Source organism: Carassius carassius, chromosome 4 (genome assembly GCF_963082965.1).
Source record: "Carassius carassius chromosome 4, fCarCar2.1, whole genome shotgun sequence".
In the NCBI taxonomy this organism is placed as follows: Eukaryota; Metazoa; Chordata; class Actinopteri; order Cypriniformes; family Cyprinidae; genus Carassius; species Carassius carassius.
Genome location: NC_081758.1, coordinates 5,530,348 through 5,556,862, shown reverse-complemented (window position 1 = coordinate 5,556,862; position 26,515 = coordinate 5,530,348). Strand labels below are relative to the sequence as shown.

General features: G+C 37.1%; 1 protein-coding gene across 1 annotated transcript; it reads right to left on the bottom strand.

Annotated features, from left to right (window-relative positions):
• Nucleotides 1–1,612: 1,612 nt before the first annotated feature.
• On the bottom strand, nt 1,613–11,151 carry LOC132129268 (LIM/homeobox protein Lhx3-like). Its single transcript, XM_059540788.1, has 6 exons — nt 10,946–11,151; nt 6,125–6,296; nt 5,820–6,022; nt 4,246–4,397; nt 3,361–3,532; nt 1,613–2,789 (listed from the first exon to the last, which is right to left on the bottom strand). The coding sequence occupies exons 1-6, from the start codon at nt 11,013–11,015 to the stop codon at nt 2,362–2,364; spliced, it is 1,197 nt and encodes a 398-aa protein (XP_059396771.1). The 5' UTR covers nt 11,016–11,151; the 3' UTR covers nt 1,613–2,361.
• Nucleotides 11,152–26,515: the final 15,364 nt, after the last annotated feature.

Below are 26,515 nucleotides of genomic sequence, written 5' to 3'. Positions count from 1 at the left end.
TGTATTTGATGTTGTTTGAAAAACACTGAAGCAAATACAGAAATCCGAACTGGCCTACTGTTTGAAAATGTGTAAATACTATTTGACTTCCTTTCCTCTCTGCCTGTGTGTCAGAAAAACTGAAAGCTAGGTAGCTTGTGTACTGGTATTTTTCTTTTAGCGCAATCTACTGTACGTGAGTGTAATTGCATTTATTTATTCACCTGTCTACTGCTTTAGCTGAATTCAGAAACCCTTGTTATTAGCGATACCGGTGGCCATTAAGTGAGCTGTGGTCAGCAACTTATTGCTCATGTTCCTGCACACTCTAATGTGACTCGCTGACAATATTTCGACATATAAGGGTCATTAAAATTGCGCTGTTATGATAGTTTCACTTGGATTATCCAAGCAAAACTGAGTCCTTCAAATAAAAATTAGTCTACAGGCTCTCATTTTAAAAGTTTTGTTCATGCTGTTCACACATTGGCGATAAAAATCAATGAATAGTCTACTTGAAAATGATTTCATACACCCCTTTAAAAAAAAAAATGTTTGTCCATAGAAACAAGTAGCTAATTTTAGCTAGCAATAATGTCACTTGCTACAGTAGCAGCTAGAGTACAGCTTTTTCTTCTGTCCTGTAGCCTGTAACATTCAGTGAGCAATATAATGATGTGCTTAATGTCATGGATTACTTGTCTTTCCTACAGATCTGGAATGTTGAAATTGGCTGACTGTAAAGGGACAGAAAGCTCTCGGATTTCATCAAAATATATTAGTTTATGCTCTGAAGACGAACGAACTACGAAGGTCTTACGGGAGTGGAACGACATGAAGGTGAGTAATAAACAACACAATTTTCATTTTTGGGTGAACTATCCAGCCAAAAACTGTGAGTATTAAAACAGGTGCAGAATATTGTATTATCTGAGAATAAAACGACCTGATTAAGGATTTTAAGAATTTTACAAAATAATCTCTCAAAGTATTTCATTTTCATTTATATATATATATATATGAAATTTTTATATACATATATATACATTTATTTATTTATTTATAATAAAAAAATATACTGTTATTTGTCACTCTCGTTTGGGGTGCATCGTTCGTTACACCGTTATCTCTACTAAAATACAAACAGTCTCTAACAGAATTTCATCTGTGTAATTGACTCGAACTCTGAAATAGTAAACAGGCCGAACTCTGACAAGCAGGATTGAATATGTCTGTCCCGTTGGGCCAACATGGCACACTTATCTCCAAATCGACGTGTTGCAGCGGTGTCCGCATCAAATTTCTCTGCTAAAGAGGCGTTGAACTCTTGATATGCCTTTGGTCACAAGCCAGAACGCTGATTCGCCAACTCAGCTAGATCCGGGTCCATTATCTTTGCCCTAATATAAGATCGATGTGAATAATCTCGGGGGAAAAAATAGGATAAAAATCCATGCCTGTTCGCTCCAACCAGCCACTGGAGAAACCTTCCTGGATTAGATGGCCGCTCCTCGGTCTTTAGAGTGCACAGAACAATGAAAGGCTATAGAAATCTTCATGCTTTTAGCAAATGAAGAATTAAAAAACACAAGCCCACAGCGTCAAAAGATCTCTGCCAGGAAGCGATGACTACTTGATTATTTCGCTGACAAATTTATTAAAGACCTTTATCACTTAACCATCATCAGAGAGAATAAATAAGACATAAACATTTTTTTCACATAACACATACAGGAGCCACGGCACCTCTCGGCCAAATGTTTCCAACAGAGTGCAATGAACGAGACGCGTCTGAAAACACATAAATGCATAGAAGAACTCCTACTGAATAGAAAACGACAACAACAACAACGTGTCTATCCCTGTTGTGAAACATACAAAGTCTCTGTTGATCATATTGTCCAAGGAGGTTGTATAAAAATAAAGACTGCACATTGATAAAATGTTATATAATGTAAATAGACAATTTGGCAACGACCATATACTTTGACCAAAACTGGTGATATCACATTTCTACACATCAGTAACAGCAATGATGATTTCATCTTTCTTTGTGTACTGTAACTGACTTGAATTCTCATTTTGAAGAAGAAAATAAAATCTTTGTATGGTTAAGAAATTATGGTCTAGGTATGGTAAAAGTTGGTGAAAAGCTCCAATAGTTGGTGAAAGCTCTCCTCTCAATGTTTTGTCCTTTTAGAACCAAACAGAAGTCCAAAGCCTTGGCAAGAGTTTTCAGCTCAAGTCTTAGGTCCATCGCGAATTGATTTCCAACACTTCTGCCATTAATAGAGAAGTTACGAAGTTCATCCGCTCTGTAATCCCTGTCCACTAGTGGAGATCTGTTCTAGGTCTCTTTCCAAATGTGCATCTTCAAAACTATCAGAACTGGGCATGATCCACTTCATCCAACCAGGACGCTGGGCTCGCAGGGAAATCCGGGTACCCACCGCTGCTTCCCGTGGACAAATCAGAGCTCGGCCTGTTTCCCCCGACCATCATGCGAACCCCTGAAGTCATGTTCTGGCCTCCACTCTGACCTACCATGGGCAGGCCAGACTCTGGATAGACCAGGCTGGAGATGAGGGGCTGGTGTCTGGGAAGAGCCTGTAGTGAGCCTGGAGACTGCGGGAGGCTGTAGGGGCTGCTGGCCTGGATGTCATGGTACTGCTCCTGCGAGGGGATGATTGTGCCGTGCTCCACCGGGAAGGGCGGATGACCTCCACCCTGACGACTCAGAGATGAAGAGCTTTCACTCAGACTGCTGTAAATGCCGTTGGAGTGACCCAGCTCCGACATGGGTGGCTCGTCTGTGCATAGAACACGGCAAAGAGAAACAATAAAGTGAGTGGCGGATTGTTCATAACACAACAATTAAATTATGTTCAACACATATGCATTCTTAAAAATGAAGGTTCTTTATTGGCATCGATGGTTCCTTCCATTGGAGAAAAGGCTCTTTAAAGTGGAAAAAGTTATAGAAATGTTCTTAACGCTAAGCGGAAAAAGAAGTGATCTCTAAAAGATTCTTTGGGGAACCCAAAATGTTTTTTTTGCTGTGAAAACCTTCTTTTAGAAGCTTTATTTTTAAGAGTGAGGCCAGAATTGCAACCAAAAATCTCACCGAAAAACATGCAATAAGTCTGAGCTCTCACTTTTCCCAATTATTTTCTAAACAGGCTTTTCAGAAAATTACTCAATAAACAGTTCTATGCCTTAAATCAAATGCACTGGCTTTGGCATTGCAACATTTGAGTCAAAAGCAAAAAAAAAAAAGAAACTCTGATCTTAAAAGTTTTATTTGATACTATATCAAACAATAGTCATATTTGTGCAGTCTATTTTATATTTATTTGCTCATTTATTTTGGTGCAAACATACCTGTGAAGGAGACCTCTGCATCGCTGTCCATGCCCTCCTCCTGAGTGCTGTCTTTGTCTGATTTGGAGCTCCCGCGTGACCTCTTCATGTTTCTGAAGTACTGACCCCATCGCTGTCTTCCTGCATCTTTTTTCAGTCTTTTCTCCTTTGCTCTTCTGTTCTGAAACCAGACCTGTGCAGAGAAACGGGTTAGGTTGACTCCAACCTGATCCTAGAAAGAATTGAGGCTCCACTGTAAAAACAAAAAAAAAAAGAAAATTGTAGTAAAAAGTACTATTTCTACCTGACATGAGCCTTTTTTTTTTTTTTTTACATAAAAGTAATATAGAACTAAAACCCATTCCGCAATGTTTACGATTTTTCTTCTGTTATTATTATTTGTTTTTCATATAGCCTAATTAACATCAATACATGTACAAGCTAAGCAACATAATTACATACTCGATAAATTTATTCAGGCAATTCTCAAAACAGAAGCTGAAAGGAAATAAGCGTTAAAATCTTCAGTGTGACACACGAATATAATCTGTACATTTTCTGCACGATTCAGTGACACGTATTGCGTTCGACTTTTACAAGAAATCAGTAGCCTTTTTATTCAGGTCAGTCGAGCCGCTGTCTTAAAAAAAATAGCTTCGCTTGTTTTCCCATTTGTGAGATTTTTTTTTTATTAGTATTATTAATGAAAAATTTTCATTTAGTGTCTTAATTTCAACTTCATTGTCAGTTCACCTAAACAAAAGTGTTTCGTGTGGTAACATTTAATAGCCTACATTACGAAACGACTATATTTTAAGGGTGATATAAATAACCGTTGTAATGCTCATGCACTGGTTTGAATGGACTGAGAAAGAGCTGTAGGTGTAATATATGTGTAGATGTTACCTGCACCACCCGCATGTCGAGGCCGGTCTCTGAGGACAGCTGCTCCCGCACGTGTCGCGCTGGTTTCGGTGAGTTATTATAAGCGTTCTTCAGCGTCTCCAGCTGTTTGGCGGTGATTGTTGTGCGCGGGCGTTTTGCTGTAGACTCCACCTCTGTAATATAAGAAACATATTTTGATGTACACAAACTCATTTATTTATTATTCTACAACTATATGCTAATTATCTATGCTAATTGAAACGGCACCTTTAAGGCGTAGCCTAATGCTTCTTAAATTATTCTATTCTATTCTATTCTATTCTATTCTATTCTATTCTGTTTTCTGAGGTATATAACAAAGGTAAATTAATTTAAAATAATATCTAAACGTATTATTTATTATTATAAATGTATTGTTTAGTATTATTATTTTAATTCGTTTAGACGGAGGAAAGGCAGGTTTTAATATCCTTAGAAACAATTGTATTTATGCATTCTGTTTATCGATATACTCTGTTCTAATCGGAGCGCAGGTGAAGTGAAGGCACTGAAGGCTCGTACTAAAGATTTAGAATGCAGTTATTCAGTGTAAGTTTATCTGCTCAATGAATGACGCTCGGGTCTCTTCCAGACCCCGTTCCTAAATAATTCACAAACGTTCCGTCTCTGTAATATAAGAAACGTTTTAATTTAACAACACGCATTTATTTCTTATTAGACATTAGAATGTATTCTTATTTCGAGATTTATGCACGTTTTTATCATCTATTCTATTCTATTCTATTCTATTCTATTCTATTGCAGTCTAAATGTGTTCCCTTTCTATTCTTTAGGACTAAAAAGCTTTTTTTTTATTGTTATTTTTTTTTTAAATGTCAGCGATGGTTCCATGAAGAACCTTGAACAAAAGGTTCCATTGCACAGAAGGTTCTTAATTTGTGGAAGGATGTTAGATTATTCAAATTAAGTTTCTCTCTTTTCACACTAAGTAAAAATGAAAACTTTTTAAGAACTAAAATGTTTTTGGGGAATCAAAAATTGTTCTGCGACAACCCCCTTTAGGAGACTTGATTTTTAAATATTCTATTCTATTCGACTGAAACACCTTTATTGAACGCTCAGAATGCACATATCTAGTGATGTGGAGTGTAACGTGAGCTCATCTACTCAGTGGATGACACTAAGGGCCTTTCCAAACGTTGTTTCCAAATAAATCACTAGGCAGTCTGATTTGTGCAGTATTAAAGCGCTGAATCGGACTGAAAATTGCCCCGGATGCAGATTGTATCTCTCTGATTCCATAGATCAGCTCTTGTGCGTGTGTTCAGCGCTCCCTAACGCTTCTGTACGGCGTTGGCACTTATCGATCTGGAGGCTGGCGAGTTCGCAATTACCTGAGCCGGGTCAAATGTTTATGGACGAGCCCACAACCAGCGAGATTAATCAATCAATGTGAGCTCATCGAGTAAAATAAGTAATACAGTTAAGACTTTGGGAACTGCGCTTACTCCAACAAAACAGCTAATTCCTCTAATTTTGTCTTTTAAAAACAAACACTTCTGCTGAATAAACGACGGTATCGCATGTGCGTGTACCTCTCTGTTTGGCGGTCTCATAATCGGCTTTACACACCAGTCGACTGTCCTCCATCAGGTAATACTCGTCACCTGTGGCGAGCTGCCTCTTACAGACGATGCAGGCGAAGCAGTGCAGGTGATAGACGAAATCCTGCGCCCTCCGGACCACCTGTGTCGGTGGGATGCCCTGCTGGCACGCGGCGCACTTGGTCCCGAATCTCCTGGGGGCGAAATACAGGCAAACACCGGTCAGATGGCACCCGAAGCGCGGGTGTGAACGATATGAAACTATATATATATGTGCTGAAACATCAAGGACTCACTTGAAAAAGTCGTCTTTGCAGTAGACACTGTCGCCTCGACTAAAGCATTTGTCGGCCAGCTGAGACTGACAGTCGTTGCATTTCAGGCATTTGCTGTGCCAGTGTCGATCTAGAACCTTCAGGATGAAACGATCGACGATGTGCTGGTTACAGCCCGCGCAAACAGGAATATCTGCAAGTAGAAAATACAACAAAACGGTTAACATCAAATAGGCTACTGTCAGAGCATTTTTTGGGGGGGGGGTACAAATACGCCATACTGGAGGATTGAAGAGCAAAGCTCTGCTTTCAGCAAAACAGCTGTAAACAGCCGTGCATTCCGTTTTATGCATGAACAAAAAAAAAAAAAAAAAACTTAAAAAGTCACCTTAGCCTTCACTTGGAAATTATCATTATTCTGTTAAGTATCCAAATAGCACCAAAATTAAAAGCGCGATCGAATGACAAGAAATAGATGGAATAAAACAACACACAGAACCTTTATAATTGTTAAAGATCATTTTAGCGTAATACGTATTATTATAATTATTTTTTTTATATTTTATGTTTATATTGTTGTTGTTATTAAATCAATAATAATAATAATTAGATTAACTGCGTTAATATTATAATTTTACAATATTACAGCATATGAGCACAGTCTCGTGATAAATCACAATGCAGCTCAAGGTCACATAAACTACATCAGTAAACTGACGAGCTCTTATTAAAGTAATCACTCTAGTTAACAACAAACTGAGAACGTTCACTTTATTGTGTTCATTCAGTACTGAAGTATTTATGATGTAAATCTAAAGTCTGCCTTCATAAAAAAAAAAGAATAAAAAGCAACAACCTTTTCAGTTCACAGATAGCCTACATAAAGCACGTAAAATAAAACCAATAGCATTAAAAAATATAACCATAAATACAACACATTTATTATTATCAACGTTTTTGTTTTCAAGACAGTTTCATGAGGTCATAGGTAAGTCTTGAGTTCTGTGCGTATCATATCTGGTCATATTCAGATTAAAATGAAATGAAACCGCTAACCACTCACTTCTCGAGATTTTCTTGTTAGCCACAATAACAATGCAGGAAGGCTCTTTGAGCGTGTAGTTGCTTCTCTGACATCAACACACACGTCATGAACAGGTGCCCAATACCTATCAATTATTCAATCTACCAACTGCTCTAATTATCAGTCTATAACGGACAGAAACCTCCTCTTTTTTTCCTTCAAATAGTGGCTTCTGAGATAGTTTGGACCCCCTGCAGCCTTCACGAAACGTCATTAACCCTCAACACTCATTGGAATGTTTTTCGTTTTCTAAAATGTATTTGTACATCAAGGACCTTCCATCAAGAACAAATCAAACATCGATTTCGCACCTTAAAATCAATCATGCGCGTCAAAGCCAAAAATGAGAAATGTTTGAAAAGAAATATTTGTGGAAACAGGAAGACGCGGACATATGTTGTTGTGAGCCGCTGTTTAAAATTTAATCCCACAGAAACACAATCATTCCCAATCGAAAACATTAGAGCGGCACGAAAAGCGTTTCACATGCAAGAGAATTATGAATTATGTTGAATTATGTTGAAAAAAAAAGTTCTATTCCACTTTTAAAAATCAGATACAGTGACATCTTTTAAACACAAAGAGCATTAAAAAGACGGTATTTATTTTTTAATGTAAGGATAATTAAATTAAAAGCTTTTCAGCAAATGTGCAGCTCACGCAAATATGGATTAATACTGGGATGCTTCATATTTTTCTAGATCTGAAGTGAAATCAAACATACAACTGCAGGACTCCGTGCTCTGATGTCGGCTGTACCTTTCCGGGACTCCTCTCTCTGCGTGAGTAAAGCCAAGAGCATCTCCGTGTGACGAGAGCACGGCACTTTCGGCGAATCCCGAGCCTTATTCTGCTCCATTTTCATTACTCCGGTAAAAAATGACAAAACGCGTGCGATAATAACTATCTGAGCGTTATGCGCAGCGCAGAGTTGACAGAAGACGCGCGCGTGTCAGAGACCCATTTCTGCGTCTTGTGGCACTTGATGCGCAATAGAAACGCCGCCCCGTTACTCTGGTGACTGATAAAACAGATGAACATCAGCTGGACAAGACCAGCACAGCAGCCTCAATGAGTTTCTGTGCTAATATCCACACAGTCCTTTTAGCAGTTTTGCGTTGGAGGCTAATTTCTATTCACAAATGTTTTTCACGCTTAATGTCATAAATGATGCCTTCAACTGTTCCCATGATGAGCAAAAATTAGTTGTGAATGATGGAGACTGTGTTTCCCAAAAGCAAGTGTTTGTCCAACACATGCGCGTTTGGCAAATCCCCATTTTTGATGTGGACCTTAAGTATTCAAAATACACCCTGCAGCAGTGCGTAAAACATATAAAGCCACTGGCAAAATACAGCCACTTCAACCGCAATTGATAAAGAATGCACCAGAAAGACTAAAATGCGTTGTGACACATTTCTAATGCATGCAACGTGAATATGCACTCATATTTTTTGCACATCGAAACAGCTGATTAGTTAAAAGTCTCATGAGAGTAAATATTAGTGTCTGACATTACAGGATGAAATTGGCGTCATTGAAATAAAACAATTTCTACGCTTTCCATTGTTTTTATTTTTCTTCTTTTTTATTCTCAACTGCATCTTCTTTTGATAGACAATCCTGACACTGAAACAAGCAGATAGGCCTACTAAACGTAAACAGGCCTAATGCAAATCTCAAAACGAGTTTATTCTACAGAAAGTATTTCACCTGATGTGAACACAAACAACAGAAATATGCTTCTAAACAATGCACTTTGTATCAAGCTGTAGTTTGCCGCAAGGCTTTTGCTTCTTCAAAGCGGAAAGTGAATGTCCTTTTGAGATGCACATAAACTTTCGAACTAGATCATACACTGATTTGGGTCAGACAGCTGTTTGCTGTAGGAAAGAGAGGACAGTTGTGTGAACTGCTGATCGAGCTGCTCAAGCTCCAGATGAATGTTACTGACACTGATCTGCTATGTCTGGGGAAATCAGCTTTAGTGCCACTGCGGCCGCCGCATGATAAACTCAAAATCAATGCCACATTTGGCTGGATTTCCACACTTTCTAAAGCACATATATCGGCGAAAGGTGCTGCAGTGTTCCTACTTACTTTCAGCTTCATCATTTTTGTCATATTGACCTATTCATCTTTAATGTAACAAAATCTTGCGACTGAAGGTGGGGCGGAAAAATCATTATTTTTGACAGCTATTTTTGACCACATCATTTTGACACCACTACAGCTGTAGCGGCATCATTTCTATTACATTTTTTATTTATTTATTAATTTTTATTATTATTAATATAAAAAGTTACAGTAATTTATTGTGGTAATTTTGCTGCATATATATCAGATCTGGAAGTGGACCATTTATATATTAATCTCTGAAATGTACCTGTACAACACACTAGAAGTTTGACTACTGTAATGATGTACATTAGCGAGTAACATAATTAACGACTTGTAATTACCGTGTAATTACTTTGAAGAGCAGATTACTTAGGCTACGTATTGTAACCCTAGTAAAAAAATAATTATAAATATATGTGTAACATGTCAACTGTTAAATAGTGTTTAACAGTTAAACTCTTAAAGAAAACCTTTCTGCAAATCTCTCTCGTCTCAGAAACAGAACGTATTAAAAAAAAAATATGTCTTATGTTATCAGTTGAACTCTCCAACAGCCCTAAACCGGGTCTCGTCTGGTTCAGGTGCTGCACCTGTTCAGGGGAACCCGATACCTGCTGCTCTGTTTAAAGGGCGCGTGGATGGAGGATCGGTCCGTTCGTGGGTTTCTCATGACAACCGTGACCGCGCGCGCTTTACATCTGTTCCACGCGTTTACAATGTTGCTTATTACAAATTCACATGGCGTCCGACGGGCGAATGTTCGGAGCAGAAACAGTCGTTAGTTGATCGAAAAATACAACTTTTTCAAGACTATCAATATAACTTGTATGTGAATGATGAAAATATGCATCGATAGCCCGATTTTCTGTTAATATTTGGCGTGCTATTTTTACGCAGAAATTGACTTTGTCAAAACATGTTTGACGTGCATATAATATGCAGTTTTTGCGTGCATATGATACGTAGATTGGCGTAGCCCTTCATATTATATGCACCTTACTCACACCCATAAACCCAACCATCGCGTATCATATGCACGCCAAATCCATTTCTGCATATAACTAATACTCCAAACAGAAACGGGAAATCGTGTTACTGAAACCAAGTTTCACCAGATGAGGTTAACCAAACACTCTTCAGAAGGGTTCAACCATCCATACCCGCTTTAGGGTTCTTGAGCTGAAGAATACGGTGTTAAAAAGTCTTAAATGTGTATTTATTCATAAGTTTTTCATCTCAGGGTCTAGGCTTGTTAAATGCACTGGCATTTAATGAAGCCAGTAATACAATTATTGAAAGGTCTTAAATAGGATCCCTAGTGACATTGGCTGTACTTATTACGTTATATATTAAAATAGGCTACATTTTTTTGTGTATATTATAAAGACACGAAAATTTCTCTGAGTCAGAGATAAAATGCAATTGCATTTTCCATTTAAACAGGTCGTCTTGCGCGTTTAACATAAATATCGCAGGCTTTAATTGTTTGTAATTATTTACCGGCGGATTGTTGCTCTTGTGTTTTTGATGACGTGTCACACAGCTCATTGGAAGCTTGTAGATTTGCCAAAAAATATCCATGTTAAACAGCCCAACGGCATCTGCGTTAAAATGCTGTAGAGACATAGCACTCTTACCTTGACTCGAGCTGTACCTGTTGTAATTTCCAGCATTTTGACAACTTGATCCTGGATGTTCTAACAACATTATGACAAAAAATAAAATAAATAAAATAAAATAAAACTACCAGGAGATCAAAATATTTATGATAAAGGAAAAACGAAAAAAAAAAAAAAGACTGGTTAAAAGCAGTGGAAAAATGAGCTGCCTAACAAAATAATGGACAGATGCCTCGTCAAATGTCTAGATTGAGTCGCTGTGTTGTTCTGGAGGTCTGAGGGAGGAGGAATCCTGATGACCTGCTGTTGTTTAGCATCACAAAAGCGAAGGATCGGAGCGCGTCACGGCTCTGTGTATATGTGTGTGTCTCTGTCCGCGGTGCTGAAGGAGTTTCTACAGAGGCGTGAACGCACCGACGGACGCCCCCAGCCACCCGCCTCCACACACTCTTAGAAGAAAAGGTTCTGTATAGAACCTTAAAAGGTTCTATCGGGCGCTACATATTTGGAACCCCTAAAAGGTTCTATACAGAACCCTTTTTAAGGGTTCAATCAAAAGAAAAATATATGGAACCTGTTAGGGGTTCATTCATTATCATTTGTTTTGTCCTTTCCAGATTAAATATTTAATATTATTGACAAACATCAAGACCCTAAAATGCAAAAATGTAATTCACATAAAAAAGTCACCCATAAATTCTGAAAAAAGCACACCCAAAGTACATAGAACTAGTAATTTATTTATATTAACAAAAATAATGACTATTACTGAAAGAAAGCTACTGTAATTTCAAGTATTCAAGGCTTTAAATGTACAACTCAACATTAAAACATCAACATCTAGTTGTCCTGGTCTCGGCTGTCTTTCAGGGCAGTAGAGGTCCTTTCTAGGTGCTGATCCACCATCTGGTCTGGATATGTACTGGTCCGGGTGACTGCAGTGACCCTCTGATATGGATACAGACTGGATCTGGTGGCTACGGTGACCTCGGGAATAAGAGAGAAACAGACTAATATTAGCGTAGATGCCATTCTTCTAATGATGTAGCAAGTACATAGGGTGTTATGGGAAGTGTTCCCGGTTCCGGTTTACCTAATTAATGCAGCCTAAAAATCCTTTAACGGATTTGGATATTAAAAGTATATTAGTATGTTATGAGTAAACCAGGTTAAAGAGATGGGTCTTTAATCTAGATTTAAACTGCAAGAATGTGTCTGCCTCCCGAACAATGTTAGGTAGGTTATTCCAGAGTTTAGGCGCCAAATAGGAAAAGGATCTGCCGCCCGCAGTTGATTTTGATATTCTAGGTATTATCAAATTGCCTGAGTTTTGAGAACGTAGCGGACGTAGAGGATTATAATGTAAAAGGAGCTCATTCAAATACTGAGGTGCTAAACCATTCAGGGCTTTATAAGTAATAAGCAATATTTTAAATCCTATACAATGTTTGATAGGGAGCCAGTGCAGTGTTGACAGGACCGGGCTAATATGGTCATACTTCCTGGTTCTAGTAAGAACTCTTGCTGCTGCATTTTGGACTAGCTGTAGTTTGTTTACTTGCAGAACAACCACCCAATAACAATAGTCTACAATAGGTAACAATAGGTTACCTTGAGGTCATAAATGCATGGAATAATATTTCTGCATTTGACATTGAGAGCATAGGCCATAATTTAGATATATTTTTAAGATGGAAAAATGCAGTTTTACAAATGCTAGAAACGTGGCTTTCTGAGAAAAGATTGCGATCAAATAGCACACCTAGGTTCCTAACTGATGACGAAGAATTGACAGAGCAACCATCAAGTCTCAAACAGTGTTCTAGGTTATTACAAGCAAGAGTTTTTAGGTCCTATAATTAACACCTCTGTTTTTTCAGAATTTAGCAGTAAGAAATTACTCGTCATCCAGTTTTTTATATCGACTATGCATTCCATTAGTTTTTCAAATTGGTGTGTTTCACCGGGCTCCGAAGAAATATAGAGCTGAGTATCATCAGCATAACAGTGAAAGCTAAGACCATGTTTCCTGATGATATCTCCCAAGGGTAACATATAAAGCGTGAAGAGTAGCAGCCCTAGTACTGAGCCTTGAGGTACTCCATACTGCACTTGTGATCGATATGATACATCTTCATTCACTGCTAAGAACTGATGGCGGTCATATAAGTACGATTTAAACCATGCTAATGCACTTCCATTAATGCCAACAAAGTGTTCAAGTCTATGCAAAAGAATGTTGTGGTCAATTGTGTCAAACGCAGCACTAAGATCCAATAAAACTAATAGAGAGATACACCCACGATCAGATGATAAGAGCAGATCATTTGTAACTCTAAGGAGAGCAGTCTCATTACTATGATACGGTCTAAATCCTGACTGGAAATCCTCACATATAACATTTTTCTCTAAAAAGGAATATAATTGTAAGGATACCACCTTTTCTAGAATCTTGGACAGAAAAGGGAGATTCGAGATTGGTCTATAATTAACTAGTTCTTTGGGGTCAAGTTCTGTTTTTTTGATGATAGGCTTAATAACAGCCAGTTTGAAGGTTTTTTGGGACATATCGTAATGACAATGAGGAATTAGTAATAGTCAGAAGAGGATCTATGACTTCTGGAAGCACCTCTTTAAGGAGCTTAGATGGTATAGGGTCTAACATACATGTGGTTGTTTTACATGATTTAACAAGTTTATACAATTCTTCCTCTCCTATAGTAGAGAATGAGTGGAACTGTTCCTCATGGGGTCTATAGTGCACTGTCTGATGCGATACTGTAGCTGACGGCTGAATGGTTGCAATTTTATCTCTAATAGTATCGATTTTAGAAGTAAAGTAGTTCATAAAGTCATTACTGCTGTGGTGTTGGGAAATGTCAACACTTGTTGAGGCTTTATTTTTAGTTAATTTAGCCACTGTATTGAATAAATACCTGGGGTTATGTTTGTTTTCTTCTAAAAGAGAAGAAAAGTAATCGGGTATAGCAGTTTTTAATGCTTTTCTGTAGGATAGGTTACTTTCCCGCCAAGCAATACGAAATACCTCTAGTTTTGTTTTCCTCCAGCTGCGCTCTATTTTTCGGGCTAACTTCTACATATATAGAAGTATTTCAAATCTACAAATTCATATTAATATCACTCATACAGAATGTGAATACATAGATTAAAATTCAGATCAGCATTTCAGAACATCAAGTACTTAAAATCTACAAATTTACATTAATATCACTCATAAAGAATTGTAATTACAGATTCAAATTCAGATCAGCATTTCAGAATAACATCAATCGCCTCATATTTACAAATTTACATGAGCACTATTCATGACATATCAAAGTATTATGATAATTGATTATACATCTTGAGCACTGGGACTGACAGTTGTTTTTGTTTTTTTGGCTGCTGGAGAGTTTAAACGTGCTCAACAAAATTCATCTTGTGAGTGATGTGCTTGGGGTATTCCACACTGAATACGAAATAAGTAGCAAAGAGGCACTCCATTGCCTCCATCACATCAATTTCTGCACTCACAATGTTGACACCCTCCATATTGATGCTGGCTCTTTTTGCATGGAGGGGGTCTGACGCTTCATGAAAAACTATAGTCGGAGTTGGCTTTACTGATTCCTGCAAGTTGGAAAAAACATATAAAGTATTTGTGAAATAACTTAGAATACAGTAGTCCCAAAAGTTAAAATTCCATCAAAAATGATCATTTAGTCAACCCCATTTTGCCCAAAATTTGCATGACTTTTCTGTGGTGAAAAACAAAAGGCAGAATGATAGCCATAGTCATTTTTAACTGCCTTCGCATACTTTCTTCCAAAAAATTAGGGGTGTGACTGACCATATTTTACCACAGTGATAAGGGCCAATTCATTGGCTAGGTTGCACTCACAACTCACAAACAATCATGAGCACAGAAACTTCTTTTCAAGATCAATGCAATATTCATTAATATAATTGCTTGGATAGCATACTGAAAAACTAAAAAGCAACAATGTATCTGTTTTTGATTTAACTAAACTTGCAGCTTGATTATTGAAGAGACACTACACAAACATTATTCACACATGCAGTTTCTTACTTTCTCTTTGTTGTTAATTTAAATAAATGCAATCCTTTCAAGCTACATCATTTCTCTATTAGATTTAAAGCATGCAGAATGCTAGATCTAAAGGTCTGTTGCCAAAAAAAATGCATCAGTGTTTTTTCGCCTCCACGTCTTCCATTTAAATTGTGCAAATGTTTTTGTGAGAAACTGAGCAGCCCTCTCTCATTTTTAACATCTTTGTATTTCTCCTGATATTACAAAGCAACTGTCAATAAGAGTAAAACATTCTTTATTAGAACTTTCTTCTACAAGTTTATTTTGTCGCATTCACAGAGCTACATGCAATCAAGTGATCATGGCTGTAAATTCTTTAAAATGATGGCATCTCAAATATCTGCTCATCACAATGAACGTCATACAGTTTGGAACTCAAGTTCAGATAATTTTCTGAACCCCCCCCCCCAAGAGAAACTTGCTGCTTTCTCTAAATAAAGATGGTAAGATTAACAGTGCGGCATTTTTCTCCAGATCTGCAATATCAGTTTACACAAAAGCAAAAAAAACAAAACAAAGCAGGTTATTGGTACACACTCTATTTTAGCTGTGAAGGTTGTCTCGGTTTACATTACATTCAGAGTGTTTTTGGAAACCCCGTTAATTTGAATGTATAACAACATCTAAATAATAACATTATTATTTTGATTATTTTTAAATTCAATTATTAATATATAAAGACTGAAATATTACTGTAATTACTTTGTCAAATCAAATATTTATACAATTTATTTTACACTTCACTTTCAAACATTAATCATTAATTAGTATGTGAGCAGAGCATCCAAAATCAAAGTACTTCTCCTGAGATTCTGAAGTATGCTTACAATGGATACTTTACTACTCCATGAGACCACAGGAGAGGATTTATGAATGGCAGTGAAGCAATGCAACTGAGGTTGTAAAAAATGAAATGCAAAATGAAATGCAAAATGTCTCAGTTCACATTACTTTAATCTCCGATCTCTGTGTTTTGCAAGTGTTTTGTGTGCATGTATGTCATTGAAAAGCAGCACATTGAACTTTAATTGTAATTAAACTGACTGGAACTACCTGTGAATCAAATTATTTTAATGCACATTTTAGCCAATCAGAATCAAATATTCAGACAATCCATGGTATAAATAGATTTATTACAGTTACCTTTCAACAAACCAAGCAACTATAATGGTAGTGTTAAGGAAAAAAAGAACATACTTTTTGAGTTTGTGTCAGTTTGCTGAAGTAAACTGTTCAGCACATCCCTCTGACTTCCATGTCTAGCCACATTTAAGATGTTTGGGGCCAGAACTTGAAGAGCAGTCTCTAGATTAAGATGAAGGTCCTTCCCAAACCGCATTTTCACTTCATGCAGCAGCTACCAAAAAAGAAAGAAAGAAAGAAAGAAAGAAAGAAAGAAAGAAAGAAAGAAAAATTCATTTAAACAATTTTTTTTATTCATACAATTTTTTTTTTGAAAATTCACTGGAAATACTAAACTCAAAGGAAACAACACTAAAAACAAATACTCACAAGTTGTGGAACATGAAGAAATGGGAACGTGTCCATGACCTTTCATGTTGATTTTGTCATTAAATCGACTCTTTTAAAAAGAGCGCATCTCATTCGATGTTTTATGTTGGTGTAGTCGGGTTGTCTTTTACGTGGTTCAGCATTTATCACAGTGATGTGCTCCTGAAAACTTAATTGATCTTGTCCAATATTTTCCAGGTTTAATATAATCTGAAAAAACTCCTATTGAAAGTGACGTGACATTCAGTCAAGTATGGTGAGCCATACTCAGAATTTGTGCTCTGCATTTAACCCATCTGAAGTGCACACACACAGAGCAGTGAACACACACACACTGTGAGCACACACCCGGAGCAGTGGGCAGCCATTTATGCTGCGGCGCCCAGGGAGCAGTTGGAGGTTCAGTGCCTTGATCAAGGGCACCTAAGTCATGGTACTGAAGGTGGAGATAGAACTGTACATGCACTCCCCCCACCCACAATTCCTGCCGGCCCGAGATTCGAACTCACAACCTTTCAATTGCAAGTCCGACTCTCTAACCATTAGACCACGACTTCCCAGCTTGGTATTTCTACCATCTCCTAGCATTACTGGTCAATAACCAAGCAATTTTAAGACATTTTAGTGAAGAAGGACAAAACAGACAAACGTCTTGGGACTGGGTGGAAACCGGATTATCAGTACACAGGAGTACTGGAAAGTTTGCAGTCTTGCATCTTTTTGTTTGCTGAAATGAGCAAAAGACAGTTCATATAAGGAAAAATATTTAGAAGTGACATAGCACAAATAACTGAAGATCAATAATCAGTAGAATTAAAGCATTCATTCACCCCAAAAAAAAGAAAAATCTGTCACCATTTACTTGTTTACCTTTGTTGTTCCAAACCCACATGACTTTTATTCAAGGATGTCAAGAATAAAAAAACTTGATTTGGCCGTATGTCTCATAATGCAGATTGTATGGCTTGGAATATAATGCAAGAGTTGTGTGGACTACTTTTACTTTACTATAACTATTTTTTACATGGTGCTTTTGCATAGCTTTTGAAGGTAGAAAATGCCACCGTTTGATGACGTAAAAAATTAAATGAAAACAAATGAATAGATAAATGCATAACAAGTTGACCATTTTTATACATATTATTGAAAAAGGAAAAAGGTACCACGTGATACACCAGAAGACATACATGTAAAAATATCTGTTTATGAGAGATCAGTTCCTGTAATGCATAGCAAATTAAAATATATTTTAAATGGTCATATCAGACATCAGATCAGACAATGATGGTATAACAGTAATATAACACTGGAAGTAATGATGCTTTAGTTAATTATGTAATATTAAATGATCAGTTGGTCACTTTTGGTGACATCTATGACCCACCATACACACACACACACACACACACACACACACACACACACACACACACACACACACACACACACACACACACACAGAAACTCAGATGCACCCTACCAAAACACTCCCTCAGTCCATCTCTACCAAGTCTGAGCATCTCAGCTATTGTGTCTGCGCTGTGCCTCTCCTTTCACTTGATTTCAGTAAATTGCTAAAGTGTTAATGCACCTGGGGCCCACTTACAGGGCCATTTCAATTAGGCTTTAATAGAGCTCTGTGGCATTCGCGCCAGCGTACGTGGCCTGGTGGCAGAGCTTCAGCTCATCGCACACATGCAGGAAACAGCACATCCTCTGAACTCAGTGAGAGACACTTGAAGATCCTTGTGTTGTGAGGTGCACAAAGCAGATCAAAACTATATATTATTCTGGAGTGGAATGTCCAGCTTTTTTAAATGATTGTGCATTTAAGGGCTGTGAACATCAATAGTCTCTTTGTGAGGATCGTCGGGAGACAGAGTCATCTGGAGGAACTGGACTAGATGAAAGTGGATGCATCATATTCAAAATAAACCAAAGCCATGCCATCGACTCTGTAGTTTCTGCAGTGCATCTTTTAAAGGCATACTTCACCCCAAAATAAAAATGATATTGAAAATGTATTCACCCTCAGGCCATCCAAAATGTAGATGAGTCTGTTTCTTTATAAGATTTGGAGAAATGTAGCATTGCATCACTTGCTCACCGATGGTTCCTCTGCAGTGAATGGGTGCAGTAAGAATGAGAGTCCAAGAGCTGATAAAAACATCACAATAATCCACAAGTAATCCACATCACTCCAGTCCATCAGTTAATCTCTTGGGAAGCCAAAAGCTGCATGTTTGTAAGAAAGAAATCCATCAAGTTGTTTTTAATATCAATCCAAAAAACAAGTCCAAAATCCATTATAACACATCCTCCACTGAAAAAGTGATCAGAAATCTGCAAAGATCAAGCACTGTTTTCAAGCCAAATCAACCCAAAACAGCTTTTGGCTTGACAAGATGTTCATTGTTGGACTGGAGTGGTGTGGAGTACTGGTGGATTATTGTGATGTTTTTATCAGCTGTTTGGACTCTGATTCTGATGGCACCCATTCACTGCAGATGACCCATTGGTGGGCAAGTGATGGAATGCAACATTTCTCCAAATCTACAAAAAAAAAAAAAAACTCTAAATCTACATCTTAGATGGCCTGAGGGTGAGCACATTTTAAGCACGTTTTCATTTTTGGTGAACTACTCCTTTAAAAGCAAGGCCAGGAATTTAGTTTAGTGAGTTTACGAGCAATATAAACTAAATCCACTTGCATGCATAAAGATGGCAACCTGGAGTCCTTCAGCATCTCTTACCTCCTTATAACACACACACTCGCTGTCATGTAGTGCTGCTGTAAGTCTTAAATTCTGTCCAAGATATTATCTATTCTAAATCTGCTAATATTTTGAAATGCTTCATATATAATAGTGCTGAAAATGAATGTGCCAGCATGGTGGATATAAAACAGCAGGTACCTGGAAACACAGGCCACAAATCTAACAATCTGTAATGATGACCTGTGAGTATTGAAAGGCAGATCTAAAATATGATTCATTTACTTCACTAATGTATATGCGCTCTAAATATCCTGCAAGATTAATGCGTTTGCTAAGAAAAGCCTGATTTGCTCTGTAAATTCAAAGTGAGGCATGGAGCTTCGTTGCATATGTAAACAGCACATTACTGCATGTGGATATTGATTGCAGGATAGTTATGAATTTACAGCATGCTTAAGGAACAGTACATGCACAGAAACATAGAGACGGCAAGAGCTGCTAACAGCTGTGAAACTATTACAGAAAAAAAAGAGCAGAACAATCTCCAGAAAAGCCCTGACTGTAATTAGTGCTGTGTTTGTATTAGTCACTGTGCACTTAAATAATCCTTAAACCTTCTTTAAACTACAGACGCATGCTCTTTTGGTCAAAAATGCACAATTCAACTGTAAATTCTGACATCATTTATTCACCCTTACGTTGTTCCAAATCTATACAAGTATATTTCTTCTGTTTTTATTTTTATTTTGAAGAAGGAAACCATGGTCTCAAGTGTACCATTGACACTCTTAATTGAGATTGTAAATAGAGTGTCAATGGTCCACTTGAGGGATAGGTGGCAGTTATGCACTTATTAGTATGCGTAAAACAAGAAGAAGAAAAAGACGCCTCACGTGGCTGCTGCTGAGAACATGCACAGCACATTGCGTGAATCAGAGGTAAAAAATTATATAAATACTGTTCAGTATGGTTTTGTGTCTTTAGACATCAATGTATGGTCACATGTTTTTTTGTTTGTTTAATTGTATGTTTTAGCCGTGATTCCCATTCACCTCCATTATAAGACTGACAGACTGCAACAATTTGTTGAGTTCTACTGAAGAATAAAAGTCACCTACATCTTGGGTGCCCTGGGGGTGAGCAGATAAACATTAAATTTTCTTTTTTGGGTGGACTATCCCTTTAAGGCCACCTAATTTAAAGTGTGACAGAAATATTAAATAAATGAAAATAATTTTTTCTATTTAAAGGGCTCCCTGGGTATTAAGACATGTATAGCTTAATATAACATAAATTATGTCTTTTATTGAAATATGTAATAGAAAACCCATGAAAGATGTATATTATTTTTAAAAAAATCAACATCTTTTTTACACTATGGGGGGGCGCCATTATTTTATGTGCACAGTACATTCTGCGTTGATGACGTCAAATAGTTGCACTCGGTGAGCTTCTGGCCTTTTTTACGCAAACACAACTCTGAATACACAACTCAAGTAAATTAAATACTGATATGATACCACATTGTGTGGCTTTGGTTTGTAATTTTCAGTCGGAGGGGCAACAAGAGAAGCAATATAAGACTTTACTGATTTCCTAGCTATAAGAAGAGGAGAAAAGAATGGGAAGGTGCATGTGGATGAATAAAACTTCCTAAAGACCCGCTTTTCACTTCAGCCCTGGTGCCTTTGAGGTTTTTAGTGGACCACAACTACCAAAACAGCTTACAAAAGGCTGAGACAAATGCTATGCCGACGTAAACATGCCACGCTAACCATGATGCTGCGTCCGCTGGAGGAGTTTCTCAGCACGGATTTCCCTCGAGATCCAGGGTGTTTTAGTCTCAGTCATGCCCACAGACTGTTGGCTAAATGTCTGATGCATATGGGACAAATATGGAATTACATTTGTTTCAATAATAATGAACAAAACCTTATAAAACTGAATGTAACTTTTTCAGAAAATATCAAAAATATCGCGAGAGCTTTCCAATATGCGCACCACTGGGTGGCGTCTGTACTTCCAGGTCAGAGAGCACCTGTCCATCAAAAGTTCACTATCCAATCAGAGTAGATCACTGTTAAGCCCGCCCCCACGAGAGGTTTGTATCAAAACACCAAACGAAACGAAACGAACTGCGAAACGTAAGCGAAATCTGTGGCAATGAATTCAGAATCCACGATTAGCGAAAATGAACCTTTGAAAAACATTAACAAAGAATGAAGTATATTTGAAGAACCTGTTAAATTTGTGCGACTGAGTTCAATTTTTTCGTTTTCATAGTTTTTTTCTTCTTTTGTAATGGCATATTTTTTTATATTTTCTGAAAAAGTTACGTTCAGTTTTATAAGGTTTCGTTCATTATTATTGAAACAAATGTAATTCCATAGACAAAAAAGTGGAAACACCTCAGGAATGTCGAAGTCGTTATCAGATTGGTTGAATTCTATAGGATTTCCACGAGACGTGTGTGTCGCGTCTTTAACGTTCTGCCTGGAGATATCGTGTCACCAAACCCCCTCACGAAAGAAGAAACCGTTGTGTTTACAAATGTGACGACCAGCGCTTATCAGGATCAACTAAACGCTGGATTTTCAAAAGTATGTGAATTATTTAAAGTTCACGCCATAGATTCTATCAAATACGTCCGAGAGTTTTACACACAGATCGGTTATTGTGGCGACATTTCCAAACCTCGAAACATGACGATGAACGAAACTGTGATTGGTTGTTGACACGTCAGTCAAACGGCCTCATGGGTGGGCCTTGGCCAATGAAAGCTGCCATGAATTCCAGTCCTTCAGTCTATTCCAGGGGGGCAGGGTTTCATATTTTATTTAAGCATTCCCTGGGTGCCGCCATTGGCTAGCGGACCCCCACCTGCTGTTAGCATGCCATTGACTCCCACTTGTCTCCGTTGAATCCAATGGGGTCACTGTGTCCATTTCTTTTACTGTCTATGGTCTATTCCGACTTGTAGCGGCAGTAGCTCACCGAGTGTGCAACCATTTTACGTCATCAAAATAATGGCACCCCCATGGTCCAAAATATGTATAAAACTATGTGATTTTTTTTTTCAATAAAATAAACCTTTAATGGGTTTTCAGCTACATAGTTTTAGTAAGGACATCATTTACATTATATTAAGCTATACAAGTCTTAATACCCAGGCATCCCTTTAAAATGTCACATTTAATTCAAGTGTAAATTGTTTCAAAGTAAATCCTACGAACTAATTCAGTTTCCTACTCCAAAATTGAAAGGCTCTTTGTAATTTCTGAGTGAAAATAGTTTCTCCACCAAATATTTTTTGTGCAATTCAAACAGAGTAAATATTATTAAACTACTGGGTTGACATAAATGACCAGTTCACACATGTTATTTTCCTGAATGCAGAAGTCCTTGCACATAAACAAGTGGCGTGTGAGTGTGCTGGAGTCTGATGGTCAGAGGTTGAGCATGCTGGTCCTGACACCAGCTCTCCATTGTGCGTCTGTCACAATCAGTCATGCGTCTGAATAGAGTGTCTTGTGCATGGAAGGAGGGCACCAATTACACGCCTCATTAAACAGGCTTGGTTAATCAATGTTGTGCTGATCCCAGGACACGTCTGAGGGAACACCAGCCAGACTGGAACATGGACACTTGGGGATTTTGAATGAGGAGGTGTTTCTTATTTAAGAGGAAGAGAAGATGACTTTCTTACTAGACATCCAAAGTCCCAGTCTGAGCAGGAAATTTGGAGGCTTTGTTGATGACCCGCGGCTATATGTCTGGCTATATCTGCTAGCGCAGTAAACTGTCATTGTTCTGAAAGTGTGTCCATCTGGCGGTTTCATTGGTTAGCGATGGCTTTTAGAGCAGCTGGCTAAACTGTCCAACTGCTCTTGTCCACGCGTTCCTGACTGCCCAACCGCCGACCCGAGTGTGCTGCCCATTCAGAGGGTCAGCGGGCCGCAGCGGGTCTGAACGGGTGACACCATTGACCCTTTTGTTCACTAGTGTCCTACTGTAACTGTCTGAATGTTATTAGCTGTGGTGCACAACCCTGTTAAACAGAGTCAGCAGTGATACCAGCTCATTCATGAGTGTGTCAGTCTGATATTTTTTTTTTTTTTTTCAGACAATTATTTGGTGGGTTAATAAAGCAATAAGCCCCAAGAAGCTGCTGTTGAAAGTGAATTCATAACAGCTAAGTGTTGTGCCTAACAACACTTTCCTTTGGAAGGGGTATTTTTCCAGATAGAATGAAGAGGGCAAAAGTTATTCCATTATTTAAAGCAGGAAATAAGCAAAGCTTCAATAACTATAGACCGGTTTCATTACTGTCACAATTCTCAAAAGTACTGGAAAAACTTTTTGTTTACAAGTTGGACAGTTTTTTAGAAAAGTATCACCTGCTGAGTGAAAGCCAGTATGGCTTTAGACAAAAAAGGTCCACAGCAACGGCCTTAATGAATATTGTTGAAGAAATAACAACAGCAACAGATGAAAAGAAATTCACAGTAGGAGTGTTTATTGATTTAAAAAAGGCATTTGATACTTTGAATCATGATATTTTACTTTCTAAATTAAGTTTGTATGGAATGAGAGGAATGGCCCTTAATTGGTTGAGAAGTTATCTGCATAACAGGAAACAATATGTACAGTTAACTGATGTCAAATCTGAACTTATGGAAATTAAATGTGGGGTACCACAGGGTTCTGTTTTGGGACCTAAACTTTTTCTTTTATATATTAATGACATTTGTGATGTTTCCAAATTATTACAGTTTGTTTTATTTGCAGATGATACTAATTTCTTCAGCTCTGGAAATAATATACAGAAACTAGTAGAATCCATTGAATATGAAATGACAAAATTGAAGAAATGGTTTGATATAAATAAGTTGTCGTTGAATTTAGAGAAGACAAAATTTATGGTCTTTGGAAATAGGAAAATAAATGAACATGTTGCTTTATCCATAGATGGAGTTGATATTGAGAGAGTGTTTGAGTTTCGTTTTCTTGGTGTAATTATGGATGATAAGCTATCATGGAAACCTCACATAACACACATTAAAAGAAAAATCTCCCAAAATATTTTTGTTTTCAACAAAGTGAAGGAGGTATTAAATAATAAAACAATGAAAATACTATATAGTTCACTCATCGTACTATATTTTATTTATTGTATAGAAGTCTGGGGGAACACATATCAGACAAATATAAAACCTTTATTTATTTTACAGAAGAGAGCTATAAGAATTATTCATAAAGTCAACTACCGAGAACATACAAGCAAATTATTTGTTAAATCCAGAATATTAAAGTTAGAAGATTTGGTTAAGTTTCAAACACTAATAATTTTATTTAAAGCAAGACATAAAATCTTACCAGAGAAAATACAACACCTTTTTCAGTTAGAAAAAGAGTTCAGTAGGAGAAGGTATAATTTTAAACATCAATTTGCACGTACAACAATAAAACAAATGTGCCCCTCAGTTATTGGAGTAAAATTGTGCAACTCATTGCATGAAAATCTTAAAAGTTGTAGTAATATTGGACAGTTTAAGTATAAACAGAGTATATTCAGTCAGTATTAATATGGTGATGTCTATGTTTTTGGTTTTTGTTTTGTTTGTTTTTTGGTGTATTGTATATGTATTGGATTACATGTTGATTTGTTGTTAGGGCATTGCCTGATTTATTATACTGCATGAATGCTGATATTTAAACCAACATTGTTTTTGTCAGTGTAATTTTGGCTGTAAGTTGCGTAACCAAGGTTATTTTTTATTTTGTTTTTGGAATAGGGGACAGATATTATAAGATTTAATCTTCTTTCTGTTCCCTTTTGCACATGGGAATTTAAGTTATCTAAAGAAGAAAATTAAATGTTTTGTGTTTTTACCATGGAGCAATAAAACAATTAAATATAAATAAATATAAACAAGACCCTTTTAGCTGTTATAAATTCACTGTAAACCACTGCTTCATGTGACTTATTGCTTTTATAAAGCGGTTATTCCATATATGTAGTAAGGTTTCACAAAACAAAACCAAACAACGTAGCTCCTCAGAAACAGTTGTGGTTCCAACAAAGTGGTTGCTGAGCAACACAAATGTAAACAAAGGTTTATGTTTGTCGAGCAATTAACAACAACTTCGAACTTGGCTCAGCCAATCAGAATCAAGGACCAGAAATATCCGTTTACTAATTTATTTAGTCTAGATGGAAATAGGGCGCACGCGCACCCCCCGGCTTTTTTTTATGCCACCTGATTTTTTAAAATCCTTAAAGTGTCTATTTTCATAATCTGCCAGGTACCAAGCTGAAATAATGTCCCAAAGGGTTCTTTTTTAACCCTTTGCTGCACCCGACTGGTACCCGAAAAATCAAAAAATGATATAGAAAGTGGCATAACAGTAAAGAACATACAGAGAAAAATGAACACATTTTCCCATATAATTCTGACCCCAGGAATTTAATGGAATTGTTATTTTTGACATTTGACATTTGACAACACATTGACCTTATTTCTGGACAAAAATAGCAAAAAATGTCCAAAGATGTGTAGAGGATCAACTATTTTTTCGTTTTCTGAAGCGCATAGGGAGATTATTAGTTATTTCTTTATCATTCAAGTGTCTATTTTAAGATTAAATCGGGTACCAAGCTGAAATAATGTCCAAAATGCTTTATTTTTTAACCCTTTGCACCAAACCTGAAAAATCTAAATATGACATAAAGTGGCATAAATTTTGATGTAAACAACTCACATAGACAAATGGACACATTTTTCAATACAATTCTGATCCCAGAAATTGTTATTTGTCATGTTTTACAACATCTTGTCCATCTGTGGTCAAAAAGAGCAAAAAAAGTTCATTTGACAGCGTTTTTGTTATACTTAGCAGCCTGAAATAGGGTTTATTTTAACCTTTTACTTCACCTATCCTGAACCTGATGATATTTAAAATAGTTTTACTTTTGAAGTAAACAAAACAAAGCAAATTAACTTATATTAAAATGAATAAATAAATAAATAAAAAACTACAAAAAAAATCCAAAAAGGTCCAAAAAGTTGACTGAGCATAAACTGCAAGTTTTTGATTTTTGGGGCTTTGCCGTTGGCAGTTGGTGGTCATCGGTTGGTACCTGCAGATCGCCATCTCCCACTGCTCTCTCTTTTGGAAAAATTTCAGTAAGTATTTGACACTATAATTAAGATATACCTTTGTAGTCATAACTTAAAGGGATTTTTC

Bases quoted from the DNA above. Each gene is read 5' to 3' on its own strand.
- LOC132129268 (XM_059540788.1), bottom strand. From the start codon at position 11,015: ATGTTGTTAGAACATCCAGGATCAAGTTGTCAAAATGCTGGAAATTAC. The intron at 6,023-6,124 runs GTGAGTCCTTGA...TTTCGCCCCCAG, and splicing joins TGCAAAGACGACTTTTTCAA to GAGATTCGGGACCAAGTGCG. The intron at 4,398-5,819 runs GTACACGCACAT...CTTATATTACAG, and splicing joins TGAGACCGCCAAACAGAGAG to AGGTGGAGTCTACAGCAAAA.